This window comes from Cornus florida, unplaced genomic scaffold (genome assembly GCF_030987335.1).
Source record: "Cornus florida cultivar Cherokee Brave unplaced genomic scaffold, ASM3098733v1 CherokeeBrave_3.0.0_Hap2_Chr06, whole genome shotgun sequence".
Classification (NCBI taxonomy): domain Eukaryota; kingdom Viridiplantae; phylum Streptophyta; class Magnoliopsida; order Cornales; family Cornaceae; genus Cornus; species Cornus florida.
This window is the reverse complement of record NW_026775576.1, coordinates 67,233,903-67,254,442: the sequence shown is the minus strand read 5'-3', so window position 1 is coordinate 67,254,442 and position 20,540 is coordinate 67,233,903. Positions and strand designations below refer to the sequence as shown.

Genomic DNA, 20,540 nt, shown 5'->3' with positions numbered 1-20,540 from the left:
TGATGATTTCTTGTTCATAGGGAATAGGGAGAAAATTCCAGTTGAAGCCATTGGGATATTTCGTTTAGTTTTAGATAGTGGATTTCATTTAGATTTGTTTAAAACTCTTTATATTCCTTCAATTTCCCGTACTTTGATTTCTTTGTCCAAACTTGATGTTGATGGTTTTTCATTTAAATTTGGTAATGGATGTTTCAGTTTGTTCAAAAAAATCTCAATTTGTTGGTTCTGGTATTCTTGTTGATGGTTTATATAAGATAAAGCTTAATGATTTATTTTCTGAAACCCTTTTGACCTTGCATCATAATGTTGGAACCAAACGTAGCTCAATTAATGAAAATTCATCTTTCTTGTGGCATAAAAGATTGGGTCATATATCCAGTGAAAGGTTAAAAAGATTAGTAAAAGATGAAATTCTTTAGAATTTAGATTTTACTGATTTTATTGTGTGTGTGGATTGTATTAAAGGTAAACAAACCAAACATACAAAGAAGGGAACCATAAGAAGTATAGAGCTTCTTGAAATTATTCATACAGACATTTGTGGACATTTTGATGTTCCATCTTTTGGTGGAGAAAAATATTTATTTTGATATTCCATCTTTTGGTGGAGAAAAATATTTTATCACATTTATAGATGATTTTTCACGTTATGGATATATCTATTTGTTGCATGAAAAATCTCAAGTAGTGAATACTCTTGAAGTATACATAAATGAGGTTGAAAGACAACTAGATAAAAAAGTGAAAATAGTAAGGTCAGATAGAGGTGGTGAATATTATGGAAAGTATGATGAAACGGGTCAATGCCCTGGACCGTTTGCTAAATTCTTTGAAAAGCATGGCATTTGTGCTCAATGCACTATGCCAGGCACGCCACAACAGAATGGTGTAGCTGAAAGGCGTAATCGTACTCTTATGAAAATGGTTAGGAGTATTTAAGTAATTCCTTGTTACCCATATCATTGTGGATGTATACTCGTAGAACTGCTATGTATTTATTAAACAGGGTTCCTAGTAATGCAATTTCAAAAACTCCATTTGAACTGTGGATAGGAAGGAAACCTAGTTTAAGACACTTACATATTTGGGGTTGCCCAGCGGAAGTTAGGATTTATAATCCACGTGAAAAGAAATTAGATTTTAGAACAGAAAAATCCAAAGGGTATAGGTTTTACTGTCCTACACATAGTACAAGAATTGTTAAAACCGGTAATGCCAAATTCATTGAGGATGGTGAAATAAGTGGGAGTGATAGAAATGAGAATGTGATCATTCAAGAAGTTAGGGTACAAATCCCTTTACCCACAACTTCTAAAGAAATACTTGTTTCTCCAGTTGTTAAACTGCATAACAACGAAGAACAATTAAATGATCAACAACTCCATAATGAAACTATCACCAATGAAGTTATAGAAGAACCACAAGGAATAACATTAAAACAGTCTCAAAGAGAAAAGAGACCTGCTATTCCGGATAATTATGTGGTATATTTACATGAATCTGATTTTGATATAGGGATATGTAAGGATCCGGTTACGTATTCACAAGTCATTAATAGTAATAATTCTATTAATTGGATTAATGCCATGAATGAGGAGTTGAAGTCAATGGAACAAAATAAAGTTTGAGAACTCGTTGAATTGCCTGAAGGATTTAAACAAGTCGGGTGTAAATGGGTCTTTAAGACCAAACGCTACTCTAATGGCCATATTAAACGATATAAAGCCAGACTTGTAGCCAAGGGCTTCACTCAGATAGGAGGCATTGATTATAAAGAAACCTTCTCTCCTGTATCTAAGAAGGATTCCTTGAGAATTATCATGGCGTTTGTAGCTCATTATGATTTAGAGGTGCATCAAATGGATGTGAAAACAGCTTTCCTAAATGGGAGTTTAGAAGAAGAAGTCTATATGGATCAACCTGAAGGCTTCAGATTAGAGGGTAAAGAACACATGGTCTGTAAACTTAAGAAGTCAATATATGGACTTAAACAAGCTTCCCGTCAATGGTATATTAAGTTTAATAATATTATTACTTCTTTTGGTTTTAATGAAAATACTATTGATCGGTGTATATACCAGAAGGTTAGTGGGAGTAAGTTTATATTTCTGATTCTATATGTTAATGATATTTTGCTTGCTAGTAGTAATCTTGGTTTATTGTATGAAACTAAAAATTATCTCTTTAAGAATTTTGAGATGAAAGATATGGGTGAGGCATCCTACGTGATAGGAATAGAAATATTCCGTGATAGGTCACGTGGATTGTTAGGATTGTCTCAGAAAACATATATTGAGAGAATTCCAGAGAGATTTGGTATGGAACATTTTTCATCTAGTATTATTCCAATACAGAAAGGAGATAAATTTAGTTTGATGCAATGCCCAAAGAATGAATTAGAACATAAAGAAATGCAAAATATTCCTTATGCATCTATTGTGGGAAGTTTGATATATGCACAGGTTTGCACTCGTCCAGATATTGGTTTTGCAGTTGGAATGCTAGGCAGATACCAAAACAATCCAAGAATGCATCATGGGAAAGGTGCAAAGAAAGTCATGAGATACTTACAAGGAACAAAGAATTATATGCTCACATTTAGAAGGAATGGTGACTTAGAGGTTATTGGTTACTCAGACTCAGATTTTGCTGAATGTGTGGATAGTAGAAGATCCACTTTTGGTTATTTGTTCATTTTAGTTGGAGGGGCAATATCATGAAAAAGCGCAAAACAGTCTATTATTGCTTCATCTCTTATGGAGGCTGAGTTTGTAGCATGCTTTGAGGCTACAAATTATGGTTTGTGGTTGCGGAACTTTATTTTAGGATTTGGTGTTATGGATTCAATTTCCAGACCGCTGAAAATTTATTGTGATAATACCGCAGCTGTCTTCTTTACTAAAAACGATAAGTATTCCAATGGCGTTAAGCATATGGAGCTGAAATATCTTACCGTTAAAGAAGAAGTTCAGAAACAACGAGTGTCTTTTGAAAATATAAGCACACAACTTATGGTTGCAGATCCATTAACAAAAAGATTACCGCCCAAGACATTCATAGGGCATGTTGAAAGAATGGGCCTTAAATGTAATCAAAGTTAACTATTATTTTTGTTATGAATTGCTTAACAATACTTATATATATTTGACATTTTGAGCTCATTAAAATGTATTTCTGATATTTCCTATTAATTTATGTATATACATGCATGTATTGCTTTAAATGATGAAAACAGGAATAGTCTTAGAAAAAACATTATTGCTAGACCTTTATTATTTCTTCTCACTTATAGACTATGTTAAATGGGTTACTAGTGTTGTGGTACATGGAAGGGACTGTGTCATTTAAAGACATATAACCTCCATGACTCACATTGGTAATTTGTTTACCATGGTATTTATGATGACCATATTAATATCTTAATTTGATTTATGGTGCACACTAATGACTATTTTACTAAACCACTACAGAAGTTATCATATGTGCCAAGTGGGAGAATGTAAGATTATTTATTTAATTGTGGCTCACATAATTTGGACATGTGACATATTACTTGGTGGCTAAGTAAATAGATATCAATTAATTATTCTTGGTCAACTTATAATTACCTTTTTGGTAATTACTTATTGGAGAAGTGTTTTCCTTCTAATTCATTACTTTGATGGAAAGTAGTATGTTACTAAAAGGAAAACTGGTTCTCTCTCTACTTTTATAAAAGTGCATATGCTTCATCAATTATGTATGATTATTGAGACAACACGTAAAAGGTTATTGTGTGTAAAAGGCCAAGAGAGAAAAACCAATTTCCACCTTTGCCTGTTGATCAGAGTTGTAGATTGGATCGTGTTTAAAGGATCTGGACATTGGATTTAATCTCAATAAGGTTTGATATCATGAATCGAGGTATGTATATGTAACTATATTTATTTATGTATTATAAGGATGTGAAATTAATTGAAGTTCTAAGATTTAGGAATTTATGATAATTTGTGATTAATGTTTAACACAAATTAATTAGAGTTTACACATATAAATTATTTGATTAAAACCCAACAAGATACACTCTATATAATATATACACACACACACACACACACACACACACACACACACACAATATTTTAGAGGGAGAAACTCTACATTCAAGATCTAGTACCCCTAACTCAACGTGTGTAACTTTCACATACTCCCTTCAAATATTAATATGGCTTCTTCTTCAAATTCTAAAATATCATCTTCTTTAAAGAAGTACCCATATCTAGAAGAGATTAAGGTGAGGCATTTTGTTATTGTCATTCTCTCAAAACAAAGCTACTTTGCATGGAAAAGCCCCTTGTCATCCTGAACGCCCCTTGTATATTGTACATTCTTTTTTCTATTGGTTTGTTTGGATGTGAAATATTTTTTCAAAAATATTTTTTTATTTTTTGGTATTTAGTTGTTGTAAAATATTTATACTTACTTATTAATTTTTAGTAAGTTATTTTATACGTCCCATTCAATGGACACGACCTCAACCTCCTTTATAAAAATATCATAAGCCCCCTTTCAATCAATATTGTCCACAGAATGTGATAAAGTTGAGAGCTATATAAATTTTTGTAGCGTGCATCATTAATATTTTCTGGATAGATATCTTTGTCCAGGTGACTATAATTTATGTTGATATCATGTTCTAAATTAAGTGAAATGTTTATAATAACCTTATTCAAAAAAAATTATTGATAACCCTGGGACCACCACCTCATTCAAGTTCCCAGACAATCACAGCCGTCCATCTCAGCATTGATAAAAATTATATTTCTAAAAGAATATGGATACAAATTATTCAAATTAATGAGAAAACAAATGGATGTTACTTGTACTTTTCTCTAACCAAATAGATAGATAACTTTTGTCAATTCTCCTCCTCGTCCTTTTCCACCAAGTCAAAAAATTGTATCATGTTTTGTCAGGAAAATAAAAAGTCAAAAAGTTACTTATTAAACATGACAGTTGTACAAACCATAAATGTGCATGCTTTGAAGTTCATGACAGCTCACTTTCAACTCATGTAGTTTGGTTTTACGAACTTTCCAAACAGAAAGATTCCCTTTAGGACCAACTTATTAATTCTTGTCTCTAATTTGTCTGTTTATTCAGATTTCGAAATCGACTCTACTTGAGGAAGGGTCTCGACATGATCCTCAACATTTCCCTAACCTTTTTTTTTGTTCACACAGGCTTTTAAAACTTTTTTGATCATCTTTGTATAAGGAACGGCACTGATTAATGAGTACAATTATTGCTGTATCCCTGTATTACTTGATAATTCCCTTCCCCTTCCATAAATAATTGGTCCCAGTGGTAAAGAAGAACACTCACGTTCACACACACATAAACACAACAACAAACATGTTTGACCAGTTCCACCAATTCATAGCCTCAAGAACCTTTTTTTTTTTTTTGGGGGGGGGGGGTGGGCTTGACCTCTGGATCCGCCGGTGATTATACCGAGTAATATTTTAATTATTACTATAAACTCATCTCAAATTAAAAATAAAAAATAAAAATAATGCTAGCTTGGAAATCAAATTCCAATGATGACATAAAGTCTAAAGTCCATGCATTTTGCCTTGCACATTTTTTTTTTTGGTTAGAATTACGTGAAGTTTTCAACCATGAGTAATTTTGGAGAAATACAATACTCTTCATGAAATCTTTAGCCAGACAATCATCACATTTTTTTTTAAAATTTTTTTATACATATACATATTTTTAATATTCTTTTACAAAATTTTAAAATATTTAACAATTTGATATATATACTTAAATTTCTGAACTAAAGAAGGGACCCCAACTTCATCAAATCAAATAAAGATGCTAATATACCTGGTATTCTTTATTTAAAACAACAAATTTTACCTGGTGCCATAAGCTAAAGCGAACCTATAATAAAATTTTGTCATGAATATGTAAGAATAAAAATCTTAATGTATAGCCCTACTAATATATATTTTTTTCTTATTTCTTTTCGATAAGCATCGATCCTGAACTAACAATAAAAAATATTGAAATATCGTTCGCACATGGCAAAAATAGAAGTAAAGAAAATATAAAAGCATACTTTCTGTGTACTTTGAACCCCTAAAATAGTTTCATCCTGCCCCAAGTATGCTTCACTTGTGAAAATTACCCATTTTATATATTTATATATATAGCAGTTTAGAGAGGGAGAAACTCTGCATTCAAGCTCTAGTACACCCAAGAGATCCGGTTCTTAAACTTTCACATACTCCCCGTCGTTGCCTTCCAATATTAATATATATGGCTTCTTCCTCAAACTCTGAAATATCATCTTCTGTGAGTAAGTACCCATATCCAGAAAAGGTTAAGGTGAGGAATTATGTTGGTGTCATTCTCTCTAAACAAAACTACTTTGTGTGGAGAAAGAAGATGCTTCTTTTTTTTAAGCGGCAAGGTTTGGTTGGTTTCATCAATGGTGAAGTTGTGGCACCACCGGAAAAGATCACAATACCAAATGACGATGATGTTATCTCTCCCAAGGGCACAAAGGAGATCGAGGACCAGGATTACGAGGACTGGAAAAGATCGGATGAATTGTTACAAAGATGGATAAGAGAGACGATTAGTGAAGACGTTCTTCCGCATGTGGTGTGCTTGAAAACTGCTCAAGATATGTGGTCAAAGTTAATTACCCTGCATGAAACAAAAATAGGTATGTATGGTGGTGACTTAATTAATTATGTGAATGATTACATACATATATAGTTAATTAATTTACAAATAAGTATGAGTACTTCAACCTAGCATATCCATCATTAATTGATTAATTTTTCTCCAACTTATCCTATTTTTGCAGAGTACCCACACCCAGCAGAGATCAACGTGAGGGATTTTGTTCAAATCCAGCTCTCTAAATTAGATAACTATTTTAGATGGAAGTCATTGATGCTTGGTCTTATTGAGAATCAAGGCATGTTTGGTTTCATAAGTGGTGAGGTTTCAGCACCACCTGAAACGATCACAGTACCAGACGACGACGACGATGAAGAAGATAGCTTCTACCTTGGCACGAAGGAGATAGAGAACCAGGATTATCAGGATTGGAAAAGATCCGACGAGCTCTTGCAAAGTTGGATAAAGGAAACCATCAATGAAGATGTTCTTCCAAATGTTGAGTGCTGGAAAACTGCTAAAGATATGTGGTCACAGTTGGTTATCCTGGGTGAAAGAAAAATGGGTAAGGTCATTACTTAATTATTTGTATGTTTGAATTTAAATTAATTTCCATATATGTATAGACTATATTAGTGCGTACTTTAACTTAGCTAGCTAGCTTCCATGATTAATTGGTTACATTAGTTCTCAAGCTCTTCCTCTCTTTTTAATTTGCAGAGTACCTAATAGATATCAATGTCACGGACATTGTTCCCATCAAGCTCTCTAGTAGTACCGATAACTACTCTAGTTGGAAAACGCTGATGCTTCATTTTATTGAGAGTCAGGGCATGCTTGGTTTCATCAATGGTGAGGCTTCAAAACGAACACTTTCTGACGACAACAGCAGCAACGATGAATGGAGAAACTCAGACAAGAAGTTGGAGAGATGGATCAAGGAAACGATCAATGAAGACATCCGGCGAGAGTTGGTACTGCTTGAAACATCAAAAGATATATGGCAGAGGTTAATTATCATGCATGAAACTAATAAGGGTACGTATTAATCGACATAATATTCCAACCTTAATTCCATCAACAACTTAATATAATATTTCTTAGACACTTCATCTTTTTAATTTAAAATTGCAGTGTACCCATACCCAATAGAGGTGAACGTGGGTGACTTTGTTCCCTTCAAGCTTTCCGGTAGCAACTATCCTGATTGGAAAAGGCTGATGCTTCATCTTATTGAGAATCAAGGCTTGCTCGGTTTCATTTTGACACCAAATATCCCCAGAATAGATTCCTTGGCGTGGAAAAGAACAGATGGGTTGTTGCAAAGTTGGATAATAAGGGCAATCAATGAAAGCTTCCTTGCAAGTGTTTTGAATTTGGAAACTGCCAGTGATATGTGGACAAAGTTAGAGGGACTGTTCAATTCTGAAACTCTAATTGGTAAGGTTACTCGGGTCATCACACATACAGTTCATTAAAATAAAGAATTTTCAGTGGGTGTGTTTGATTGATAATCTAGTTAATTAACCAAAAAAATATTTCCCTTATTAATGTGTAAATGGGTAAATACATATAGACTATTTAATTCATTTTGATAACATGACAGTTCAAAACTGATGTGCTTCAATTAATATTGTGTAGAATACCGATACCCAGTAGAAGTTAACGTGGGGGACTATGTTCCCTTCAAGCTCTCTAGAGAAAACTACCGTATGTGGTCAGAATTGATGCTTCGTCTTATTAAGAGACAAGGTTTGCTTGGTTTCATCGATGGCACAGTTCCAATACCAGAGGGGACAGGGGAGAACAATTATAGGCGTGAGGCATGGAGAAGAACAGACTGGCTAGTGCAAGGCTGGATAATGGGGACGATCGATCAAAAAGATGTTCTTTCATGTGTGGTGGTGGACTTGCGCGACGACACAACTGCCCATGATATGTGGACTAAGTTAGAAAAAGTCTTTGATCCCAATAAAAGAAGTGAAACGAGTAAGCTCACTCTCTTGCACCACATATATAAATAATTTTTTATTTATTTCCTTTTAGTTTATGAAAATGCTTTATTTATTTATTATACACGTACCCACTTTATAAATATATTTATGTTTGTTTAATTTGAATGAAAGTGAAAAACAAAGAAGGCGAAGAAAAAGATGTAGGGTTTTACCGGCCACTGCATAGATTTACACTGAAAGGTGAGTGGGAGAAAGCCAAAGAATTCTTGGAACAACACGAAGATGCAGTGAGTGCGGACATCACTGGAGAGGGGGATACAATACTGATGGTAGCAGTTAGTTCTGAGAAGAGAAATCATTTTGTTAAGAGTCTATTGGAGTTTGTGTCCTCATCACATGTGGATTTGACTCATCAAAGGAATCACGAAGGTGAGACGTGTCTTCATTTAGCAGCATCAGCTAACAACCTTGAGGTAGCCAAGTTGTTAGTGGCCAAGGTCCAACGTCTGCCCAATATTGAGGATAATGAATTTCTACCTCTCCACCATGCTGCTGTATTTGGCCACAAGAATATGGTTCATTACTTAATGGACGTCACCAGTTATCAAGAAGACAACAAATGGTTAACTACTTTTGTTGCTTATTTGATAAATAGTGGTCTATACGGTGAGTAGTATTTTTATTTCAATAGTAAATAGAAATAGAAATCCACATTTGTAGTTAACCTTTTCTTTCCTACCTCTTTAACAGACATTGCTCTGCTATTCCTTCAGCGCCATGGTGCATTAATTGCAAGGGAAACAAACATGCATGTCTCTCTGTTGCAACTACTTGCTATGCAAAATTCAGCATTCAAGAGTGGAACAAAATTCAACTTTTGGCAAACATTAATCTACTTTTGTTAGTCTATTCTATCCTTTCTCTCTCTTCTTCAGCAAAGATCAATCTTTTTAGGAATGTAAATCAGCATATATATTCCTTAAAATATATATATATATTTAAGAAATTTCTTTTGGGTGGATGACTCTATGTAAAGTATATAAGTTGTTTACAAGCATATTTAACTGCTTATTGCTTTCTTTCTTTTTTAAATATTCTTGTGAAGTTGAAAGAGTCTATATACCATTGTAGTAGAGACATTAACTGCTTACTGTTTTTTAATCTAGGTGTTCCTACGAAGTTGGAAGAGTCTACATACCATTGTAGTTGTGGAGACGTTGAGAATCCTACCCATTGCTGCATTTCTGGTCTGTTTAAATCCAATAATTCTATCTCTATTTGATATATTGTTTTTTTTTTCTTTATTTTTTATTTTTTATGGGATATTATTGGTAAGACTTGAAATGTTAATTCCGCCTTTGCATGTTAGCTTCTTCTACAATTCTACGGCGTTTTTAGCCCCTCTAGTCCACAATAAAATGTCTATCTTTGCTATGTTATCTAACAATTCAAAACTTTTTCAGATTAACAATATAAAATATTAAATTAGGGAGTTATGTGTAATTTTTAAAGAATCCATGTGCCCTTAAAAACTCTAAAATAAAATTTACTTTATTTTAGAATCCCCAGTAGGGGAGTATGAGTTTTTAAAAGACAATAACCAATTATACGTAATGCCGTAGAAGTGGGCCAGACCGTGAAGCTTCTGGCTTGTTTTACAGCCTGCATTGGCTGGGCTTGATCTAGAATAGTACGCCCACAGTGAGGTTGGGCCAAGAAATTTAGGACTAATCATTTTTAACTCAGGTTGGACAACGGTTGTTTGTATGATATTTTATTTGATATAGAAAATAATAACATAAATAATATTTTTATTCATTGCATGTGACATCTAAATATTAATGGATGGTGCTTTTAGTGGTTGCATTGATATTATCAAGTAAAAAAAATATTAAATTTGAAGAATAAAATCAAGGATCATTTAATTTCTATTCTTATTAAACTTCTCTTTGATTTCGACTTGTTTAGTTTTGTTGTAAAAGTGTGATGAAGTATTTTTATTTTATATATATATATATATATATTGGCAGGTACAATGAAGCAAAAGTTGTTGGGTGTATTTTGGAAAGTTGCTGAAATGCTATGTAAGGAACATATACATGATCGAACGAAAAAAGTTTTTATGTTGAAAGATATTTACTAGAAATTATTTGCAACACATCCTGCATCCTGCTAAATTATTCGCCTTAAAACAGTGCCATGCATCAAGCACGTCCGAGGGATAAAATGGAAGCATGATCACGCAATTCAACTTGTCAGACATCTTTGCATGGAATATGAAAAATTAGATTTTTCAGAAGCTAGACATAGAGTTGGAAGATCAGTAATTGCCGCAACAATTTCTGGGATTCCTGAAGTTATTGAAGAGATTGTTTCAATATTTCCTGAAGCAATATATAGTAAAAACGAAGAGGGACAAAATTTATTGCATATTGCAATTTTGAACCGTCAAAGAAAAGCATTCAAACGTATTTATCAACTTTCTGACAAGCCTGTTATCAATTCTCTTTTAACATGGCCTGATTCATCGGGTAACACTAGTCTGGATCTAGTTGCATATTTAAAAAAGGAGCAGAGTAGCAAACTCAAAGCTGATGCAGCTGGTGCAGCTCTACAAATGCAACTTGAATTGCAATGGTTTAAGGTAATATTTTATATATATTCATTTTAATAATATGCCTTTTATAGTAATTTTCTTTATTTTCTCATTTACAATACATGTCTGTCTTACTAAATTTGATTTGATTTATTTATATTTTATACCTGAACTTTTTCTAAAAATCCTATTACTCTGCAAACATTATTTTTATTTTTATTTTTTTAAACTTTTTTTGTAAAATCTCTTAAATGGAGTAAATTAAAGATCTTTGCTTGTTTAATCTCTCCGAAAACTTGTTTATTGATTCTTTAATATATTATCTTTTATTAATATAGCGGACTTCTTGAATGTGGGTTCACCACAAATTTTCTAAAATTGTCTCTAACATTGTTCGTCTGCAAAAGAACAATAACAATAAAAATGAAAAAAAAAAAGAGAGAAAAAAACTATGATCAATTAATCGTATCAAATATATAAATTCACACTTCTTTTTCAATTTAAAAATTAAAAGTACAAATGAGTCTTCCTATAATTTTTTCAACTTTTAATATGTTATCTTGATAATAATTAAAGAAAAGTATTTATGAAGGAAAAAAAAAAATCAAAATGACCGTATGAACAATTTGTTTATGAAAATTTCATTTAATATTAAAGTTCTTTTGTTCCTCATAATATTTAAAAAAAAAAAAATTCTTATATTACTTTTCTTATCCGCCCCATCTAAATTAGTTTTGGACAACATCGCTGGTTTAATACAATCATTGACATCATGACTTTGGTTTGAGGTAGCACGAATTAAATCCATTTCCATGATATCATTCCACATAATACATTAATTTCGTAAGCATTTATATTTTCTGTGAGAGTATCAAATTAGCGTTTTGATTTTAAAATTAAAAGAAATTTAATGTGGTTGACACATTTAAAATTGCATAGATCTTATGCCTTGGAGGTATTACAACTAGCTGGATAATACTAAGGTTCAGTATAAAATGAGTCTAATTATTATTATTATTATTTTTCACAAGTAAAGGTCTGACACGTATAAGTCCCTGGGCAACCCAATCCTGTAACGCACCATTATATGCTCCCTAGACGAGTGGATGGTATAGAAAAAACATATAAATTGAAAATTTTCTCTACACAACCCCATATTTTGAACTCTCAATTTCTGAAACTGATCAAATTTGCTTTCTAATTGAAAACTATTCAATTCATTGCAGGAAGTAGAAAATATTTCATTTATGCATGAGGGCAAGTATAAAATTGGAAGAAAGACACCGACAGTGATCTTTTCTGAGACGCACGCGGACTTAATGAAAGAAGGAGAAAAATGGTTAAAAGACACTGCTAATTCATGCACAATTGTAGCAGCTCTAGTTGTTACCATAGTATTTGCAGCTGCCATTACGGTACCAGGTGGAAGCGATGACAAGAGTGGCTTCCCAATTCTTTTCAAAGATAAAGCCTTTATAATCTTTATGATATCAGATGCGCTAGCTCTTTTTTCGTCTGCTTCATCTTTGTTGATGTTTTTGTCCATTCTTACTTCGCGTTACGCGGAGATTGATTTTCTTTACTCTTTACCTAAAAGATTAATTTATGGTCTCATAACTCTGTTCGTCGCCATAGTGTCTATGATGGTAGCCTTTGGAGTCACAATCCACCTTATTTTTGGACAGAAGACAACATGGATTCTTGCTCCTGTAAGTGTTTTTTCTACTATACCGGTGATATTGTTTGCATCCTGGCAATTTCCTCTCCTTCAAGATATGATTAAATCTACCTATGGTGAGGGCATTTTCGGCAAAAATAATGATGGTTTGCTCGTTTCTAGATCAAGTAGACAGAGGAAGTAGTTTTATTTTTATCTCATCTAATTTGTATGATTAACATTTTGTTGTCTCTAAAATTGTTGGGACAAGGATTTAAGACTATTTGACTTGATATTTCTAATATTTTTCCTCATTCTACTGTCCGCGACGTGTAAATTAATAATTTTTTATGTTGTTTCATATTTTCTTTTTCATGGTAATCGAACAAAAAATTAATAATCTCTTCCCTCCATATTCCATCAACCTTTGTGTAAATCAAACCCCCTTAATTTGTACATGACCACATGTATGTCCCACACAAGCAATCCAAGTTGGTGGTGGAGGACTGTAGACGTGGGTGTTAATAAGTTGATGAAATATAAGGTGAATTCATGGTTTTTTCATCATACCCTTAAGTCGTGCCACTCTGAATTATTGTATTTTATTTTATTTTTGCATCTCCCCGATTTAGATTTCTTACTTATACAAATTATTACACTCCATCTGTCCTGATTTAAGTATCAGTTCGGGAGAATAATAATTTTTAAGGAGACATGTGAGACATACATTGTCTCTCTAAAAAATTACTATATTACCTTTTTAAATTTTGAATATTTAAGTTTAAAATTTAAAATTTAAAGTACATATATGAAAAGATGTGAAATATATTATTGAAAAAAAAAAAGTGAACAATTGTTTTAGAATAGACAAAAAAAAAAAAAACATAACACTTACTTTGAAACAGAGAGACTATCACAATAGATGGTGAAATGAAGAGTATTATTTCTCACCATATCAAGTCCCAAGAAAGGACAAGAAAACTACCGCAACCAAATTCATGTTTAACTAGAAATGCAAGGCACTGACTGTTTAAAATTTTGACTTTGTAAGGATAGCCCACGTTAGCTTCATGTGTTTTCAATAACTCACTAAAATCACCATTGTTTTTAATAAAACCTCATTTTAATTCACTTCTTTCGATTTTTTAATATTTCACAAAATTTATCACTTGACATGGAATGATTCAAAATTTAGGCACAACAAGGACCAGAACCAAAATAATAATAATCATAATCATAAATTAACAATAAATAAGATAATTAAAAAAATCGTAAGATACTAAACCAAATTGCCTTACGTTTTTCTTCTCTGTACAAAAATAAATAAATAAATAAAAATAAAAAAGGAGTATTTTTTTTTTCTTTTTTTGATAAATGTGGAACACTGCTAAAGCAGGGCCCTTTGGACCCACCCCTAAAAGATAAATTACGAGGACATTGACGATATCCGAACACCAGCCCTGGATAAATCACGAACAATTCAAGAAGAGTGTTGGCTTTAATACTCTTTCGAGTGTCAAATTAGGGAACCCCCTCCTCAAGAGCATCTATCTCACGCCTCTACTCCAGTGACAGCCATGTTCTCAGATTTGTGGATGTGCCCACCTAGGTCTATGGTTTGAATTGAGTACTGCAAGTGTGGACCATTTTGACATCTTTTGTTCTCAGTTTTGCTCTTTTGATTGTTTGGTTTGCCCTTAGCTCGATGGGCCTGGTTTTCTTGATCGGGACTTGGGGAAATGCCCCAAGTATACTCGTATCTTTTCTCTTTTTGTTGATTTTATAGCTTAATTTCCGCCACCTCATCATGCATTACCTTACCCATTACATCATTAGCATACATCACTCATGTCATCAGCAATGCTTGGCAGCCAAGTAGATTGTTGAGGAAGCTGTGCGTGGTCTCCAAGCAGTCCGGCCATGTACTTGCTGATTAAGACTTTTTCGTGGTCTCCAAGTTCACAAATAGTGTGAACTTTTGGCTACAAATAGCCTGGCTACTCCATGGTTCAAGCATCCCAAAAATTGAGTGTTCATTTGCTCTATGAAAGCAAAGCAGAGTGTGAGAGAGTTCAGGGTGTAATTGGGTTTTGGGTGTGAGCCACTTAAGCATTGTATCTCTTTATTTCCATAGTGAAATATTGTTCTATCTTCTCCTCGTGGATGTAAGCACAGCCGAACCACGTAAATTCTTGTCTCGTTTGTGTATGCGTTTTATTTATTTTCTTGTCATTTATTTTTCTTTTGTTCTCATAAACTCCTACTCGATCCTTATTTTTCATAACAAACTGGTATCAGAGCTCGGTTCGTGTATTGTGTACAGATACTGTTCACAGATATTTTTTCGGGTACTGTTCACAAATACGGTACTAATTCACCGAGGAATTTTTGGGGGAGTTTTTTTTGAGATGTCGACCAGATATGAAATTGAGAAATTTGATGGCAAGATTAGTTTCAGTCTTTGGCGCATCAAGATGTAGGCCCTGTTGACTTAACAAGGTCTAAAGAAGGTGTTGTTCGGGAAAGACAAGTTGCCGAAAACTATATCCAATGAAGACAAGGATGGGTAGATGAAAAAGCGCGCAGTGCGATTCTCCTGAATCTTGCCGATGAGGTGCTGCATGAAGTTATTGATGAAGACACGGCGGCAAAGTTGTGGCTTAAATTGGAGAGTCTGTACATGACGAAGTCTCTCACCAATAGACTTTACCTGAAACAGAGACTTTACACCCTTCGTCTGAAGGAAAGTATGCCTCTTAAGGAACATGTTGATAATTTCAATTTTATTATTATGGATTTGAAAAATACTGATATTAAAATTGATGAAGAAGATCAAACCCTTATTTTGTTGTGTTCTTTGTCTCCTTCCTATGAGCATTTTGTTACTACATTACTCTATGGAAAAGACACCATTAGTATGGAGGATGTTAAATCCTCATTAAACTCTCAAGAATTGAGAAAAAAAGGTGTCTGGAAATAATGGAGATGAATAGGCCGAGGGTCTGATTGTGAGGGGAAGAAGTGAGAAAAAAGGGCTATGGTAGTAGGGGCAAATCGAGATCTAAATCTAGGTCTCATAAAGACACTGAATGTTATTATTGTCACCAAAAAGGGCACATTAAGTGAATTATCCAAAATTGAAAAATAAGAAGAAATATAAAAAGGATAAAAAGGAGTCTAAGGATAAATCCACTAGTAATTCTTCTGATATTACTGGGGTTGCTGAGGAAAGTTCCTCGGATGTCGAAAATGTTCTTTCAGTTTCTGTCAATGATTGTCACTCCAGTAGTGAATGGGTTCTTGATTCTGGTTGTTCCTATCATATGTGTCCCAATAGGGACTGGTTTTCAACTTACCGTTCTATTGATGGTGGTACTGTCTTAATGGGGAATAACAATCCCTGTAAGACTGTTGGCATAGGCACAATCCAAATTAAGATGCATGATGGTATTGTTAGAACTTTAACTGATGTTCGGCATGTTCTAGATTTGAAAAAGAATTTAATTTCTCTTGGTACTCTTGACTCTAATGGTTACAAGTTTTCAGCTGAAGGTGGAGTTTTAAGAGTTTCTAAAGGTGCTCTTACTATGCTAAAAGGAAAACAGAGAAAAGGCCTCTATTTTTTGCTGGGCAGTACTGTGACAGGCGTTGTTTCAGTATCTTCTTCAGTTGATCAAGATTCAGTAACTACCCATCTATGGCATATGCGTTTAGGGCATATGAGTGAGAGGGGATTGACAGAATTGAGCAAACGAGGTTTGCTAGGTAGACATAAGACGGGAAAGCTGGACTTTTGCGAGCATTATGTCTTTGACAAGCAGAAAAGACTCAAGTTCAGTACAGGTGTTCACAGGACCAAAGGCACTGTTGATTACATTCATTCAGATCTTTAGGGTCCTTCCAGAGTTCCCTCTCTTGGTGGTTCTCGATATATGTTGACTTTCATTGATGACTTCTCCAGGAAAGTCTGGATCTATATCTTGAAGCAAAAACATGAAGTTTTCCTTAAGTTTAAGCAGTGGAAGGCCATGGTTGAAAAGCAGACTGGAAAGAAGATCAAGCGTCTCAGAACAGATAACGGTTTAGAATTTTGCTCAGGAGAGTTTGACAAGTTCTGCAGTAATAAAGGCATTGTCAGACACCATACAGTTCGAAAGACTCCACAACAGAATGGTGTAGCAGAACGCATGAATAGAACTCTCTTAGAAAGAGCTCGTTGTATGCTTTTCAATGCTGGGTTGTCTAAGGGATTTTGAGCTGAAGCAGTCAACACAGTTTGCTATCTGGTGAACAGGTCACCATCAACTGCTATTGAGTGCAAAACACCTGAAGAGGTATAGTCTGGTACTCCTGCTGATTATTTTAATTTAAGAATTTTTAGATGTCCTGCTTATGCTCATGTTAATGAAGGAAAACTTGAGCCTAGAGCCAAGAAATGTACTTTTATTGGCTATGCATCCGGGGTAAAGAGATACAGGTTGTGGTGTCCTGATCCCAAGTCACCTAAGTTTATTACCAGCAGAGATGTTACTTTTGATGAGTTTGCTTTACTTCACCTGAGAAAGGAGTCTTTTGTTACAGATGAATCTCAGGGTGTTAAGCAGCAGGTGGAGCATGACTTTGAAGCTCCAGAGAAACAAGACAGCACTCCAGTTCAGCTCGATGTTGACGAGGTGCAGGATGAGCAAATACCAGAGGAACAACAGTACAATATTGCTACAGGGAGACAAAAAAGGCAGATTAAACCTCCTAAGAGGTATGCTTATGCAGATTTAGTTGCTTATGCTTTGTCTGTGGCAGAAAATATTGAAGATAAGGAGCCTTCCACCTACCAAGAAGCTGTTACAGGAAATGAATCTGCCAAGTGGATTGTTGCTATGACTGAGGAGATTGAATCTCTTCATAAGAATGAAACCTCCTAAACGCCAGAAGATTATTGGTTGCAAATGGGTCTTCAAGAAAAAGGAAGGAACTCCAGGTGTTGAAGATGCAAGGCACAAAGCACGTTTGGTGGCAAAGGATTATAGTCAGAGAGAAGGTATGGATTTCAATGAAGTATTCTCACCAGTTATGAAACACACCTCTATCCGCGTGTTGCTTGCCATGGTTGCTTTATTTTACTTGGAGCTTGAGCAACTTGATGTCAAACTAGCTTTTTTACATGGTGAGCTTGAAGAAGAAATTTATATGCATCAGCCAGAGGGGTTTGTTGTTCAGGGAAAGGAAGACCATGTTTGTTTGTTGAAAAAATCCTTATATGGGTTGAAGCAATCTCCAAGGCAGTGGTACAAGAGGTTCGACACTTTATGGTTGGACATGGCTATTTGAGAAGTAACTATAACAGTTGTGTCTACTACCGGAAGCTCTCAGATGGTTCTTTTGTATACTTATTGTTATATGTTGATGACATGCTTATTGCTGCAAAAGGCATGTCAGAAATCAACAAGTTAAAATCTCAGTTGAATACTGAATTTGAGATGAAAGATCTCGGTGCAGTGAAGAAGATTTTGGGCATGGAAATTCAGAGGGATCGTCAAGCTGGTAGATTGAGTTTGTCACAGCAGAGTTATATTGAGAAAGTGCTTGAGCGGGTTCAACATGCAGAATTCCAAGCCTGTGAGCACACCACTTGCTGCTTATTTTCGTCTTTCTGCAGCTTTATCACCGCAGTCCGAAGAGGAGAAGGAGCACATGTCACATGTTCCTTATGCTAGTGCAGTTGGTAGCTTGATGTATGTAATAGTTTGCACTCGCCCTGATATTTCACATGCAGTCAGTGTAGTCAGCAGATATATGGATAATCCGGGAAAAGAGCATTGGCTAGCTGTAAAGTGGATTCTTCGGTATTTGAAAGGAACTGCAGATATTGGCTTAGTTTATCAGAAGAGCAGTGATGATTTTGGCAGTGTTGTTGGTTTTGTGGACTCCGACTACGCTGGTGATTTAGACAGAAGAAGATCTCTGACAGGATACGTCTTTACTCTATCAGGTTGTGCAGTTAGTTGGAAAGCAACCTTGCAATCTACAGTTGCTCTCTCTACTACAGAAGCAGAATATATGGCGGCCACTGAAGCAGTGAAGGAAGCCATTTGGTTAAGAGGTTTGGTTAATGTTTTGTGTTTGCAGCAGAGCTCAACTGTTATTTATTGTGACAGTCAGAGTGCGATATATTTGACCAAAAATCAAATGTATCACGAGAGAACCAAACACATTGATGTCAGATATCATTTTATTCGGGATGTCATATCAGAAGGAATTACTACATTGAAGAAAATTGGCACAGCTGAAAATCCAGCAGATATGATGACAAAGTCCATTCCAGCTCTCAAGTTCAAGCATTGCTTGGACTTGGTTTGTATTCTCAAATATTGAAATTGCCTTTTGGGGCTAAGTGGAGTAGACAGTTTGTTTGACAGAGATACAGTGGCTCATTTGAATTTTCGCCAAAGTGGACTTTTGTTGATTTTATGGCTCAATTTCCGCCACCTCATCATGCATTACCTCACCCATTACGTCATTAGCATACATTACTCATGTCATCAGCAATGCTTGGCAGCCAAGTAGATTGTTGAGGAAGTTATGCGTGGTCTCCAAACAGTCTGGCCATGTGCTTGCTGATTAAGACTTTTTCGTGGTCTCCAAGTTCACAAACAGTGTGAACTTTTGGTTATAAATAGCCTGGCTTCTCCATGGTTCAAGCATCCCAAAAATTGAGTGTTCATTTGCTCTATGAAAGCAAAATAGAGTGTGAGAGAGTTCAGGGTGTAATTGGGTTTTGGGTGTGAGCCACTTAAGCATTGTATCTCTTTATTTCCATAGTGAAATATTGTTCTGTCTTCTCCTTGTGGATGTAGGCACAGCCGAACCACGTAAATTCTTATCTTGTTTGTGTGTGTGTTTTATTTATTTATTTTCTTGTCATTTATTTTTCTTTTGTTCTCATAAACTCCTACTCGATCCTTATTTTTCATAACACTTTTGTTATTAAACTCTTACTTACCCCGAAAAAGAATAAATAAATAACTAAAAACATGAAGTACAAGGTAAAATTTAAAACTGGTATACAATTTTTTTATATAAGTACAATAAAACTGGTTCAATTTTTTAAAATAAGTGCATAAAAGGGTTGCTTGTATTGCACTTATAAAAAAGAGTTAGCTTTTTTAAGTAGTAAGATTCTCTCAAGCTTCATTTTTTGGAAGTCTAAATTGAACATCCTAAATTGTCGTATTGGTTGCTTGTATCTGATTGAATTGTAGGATTGATTTGCTGCACCTCAAATTTGAAGAAACCATTGAAACAATAAAAATTGAGCGTTGGGTTGTTCAATTGGGAAGAAATTGAGTAATTGATAAATCGGTTTTGATCAATTTTCAATTAATTGAAGAAGCATTAATTATATGATTGTATTTTTGGTCCAATCCTGAAGTGTACATTTTTTTATCCAAAAGAGAGTTTTTTTTTTTTTTTTAAACTAAAAACACCCACCAAGCAAGATACACTGTTATGTTGTTATGACCGTTATATTGCGACCTATACACTGTTAAGTTGTGATGTAAGTTATTTTTCGGTCAAATACCATTGTTTAGGATTTTTTTACGGCCAAATACTCAATTTTTAGATTTATACTTTTTATAATTTTATTTTTAGG

The 20,540-nt window shown here is 34.4% G+C and overlaps 1 protein-coding gene across 1 annotated transcript; it reads left to right on the top strand.

Moving 5' to 3' along the window:
• Window positions 1-6,115: 6,115 nt before the first annotated feature.
• LOC132311836 (uncharacterized) lies at window positions 6,116-13,213 on the top strand. Its single transcript, XM_059809962.1, has 11 exons — window positions 6,116-6,721; window positions 6,866-7,246; window positions 7,402-7,719; window positions 7,816-8,121; window positions 8,323-8,670; window positions 8,808-9,302; window positions 9,387-9,536; window positions 9,803-9,883; window positions 10,667-10,720; window positions 10,832-11,280; window positions 12,459-13,213. The coding sequence occupies exons 1-11, from the start codon at window positions 6,310-6,312 to the stop codon at window positions 13,092-13,094; spliced, it is 3,630 nt and encodes a 1,209-aa protein (XP_059665945.1). The 5' UTR covers window positions 6,116-6,309; the 3' UTR covers window positions 13,095-13,213.
• The last annotated feature ends 7,327 nt before the right edge of the window (window positions 13,214-20,540 follow it).

What these genes read in the sequence shown, in the direction of transcription:
- LOC132311836 (XM_059809962.1), top strand. Translation starts at nt 6,310, where the DNA reads ATGGCTTCTTCCTCAAACTCTGAAATATCATCTTCTGTGAGTAAGTAC. An exon ending in CAATAAAAGAAGTGAAACGA is followed by an intron (nt 8,671 to 8,807) that starts GTAAGCTCACTC and finishes TTTGAATGAAAG; the next exon opens with TGAAAAACAAAGAAGGCGAA. An exon ending in GATAAATAGTGGTCTATACG is followed by an intron (nt 9,303 to 9,386) that starts GTGAGTAGTATT and finishes CCTCTTTAACAG; the next exon opens with ACATTGCTCTGCTATTCCTT.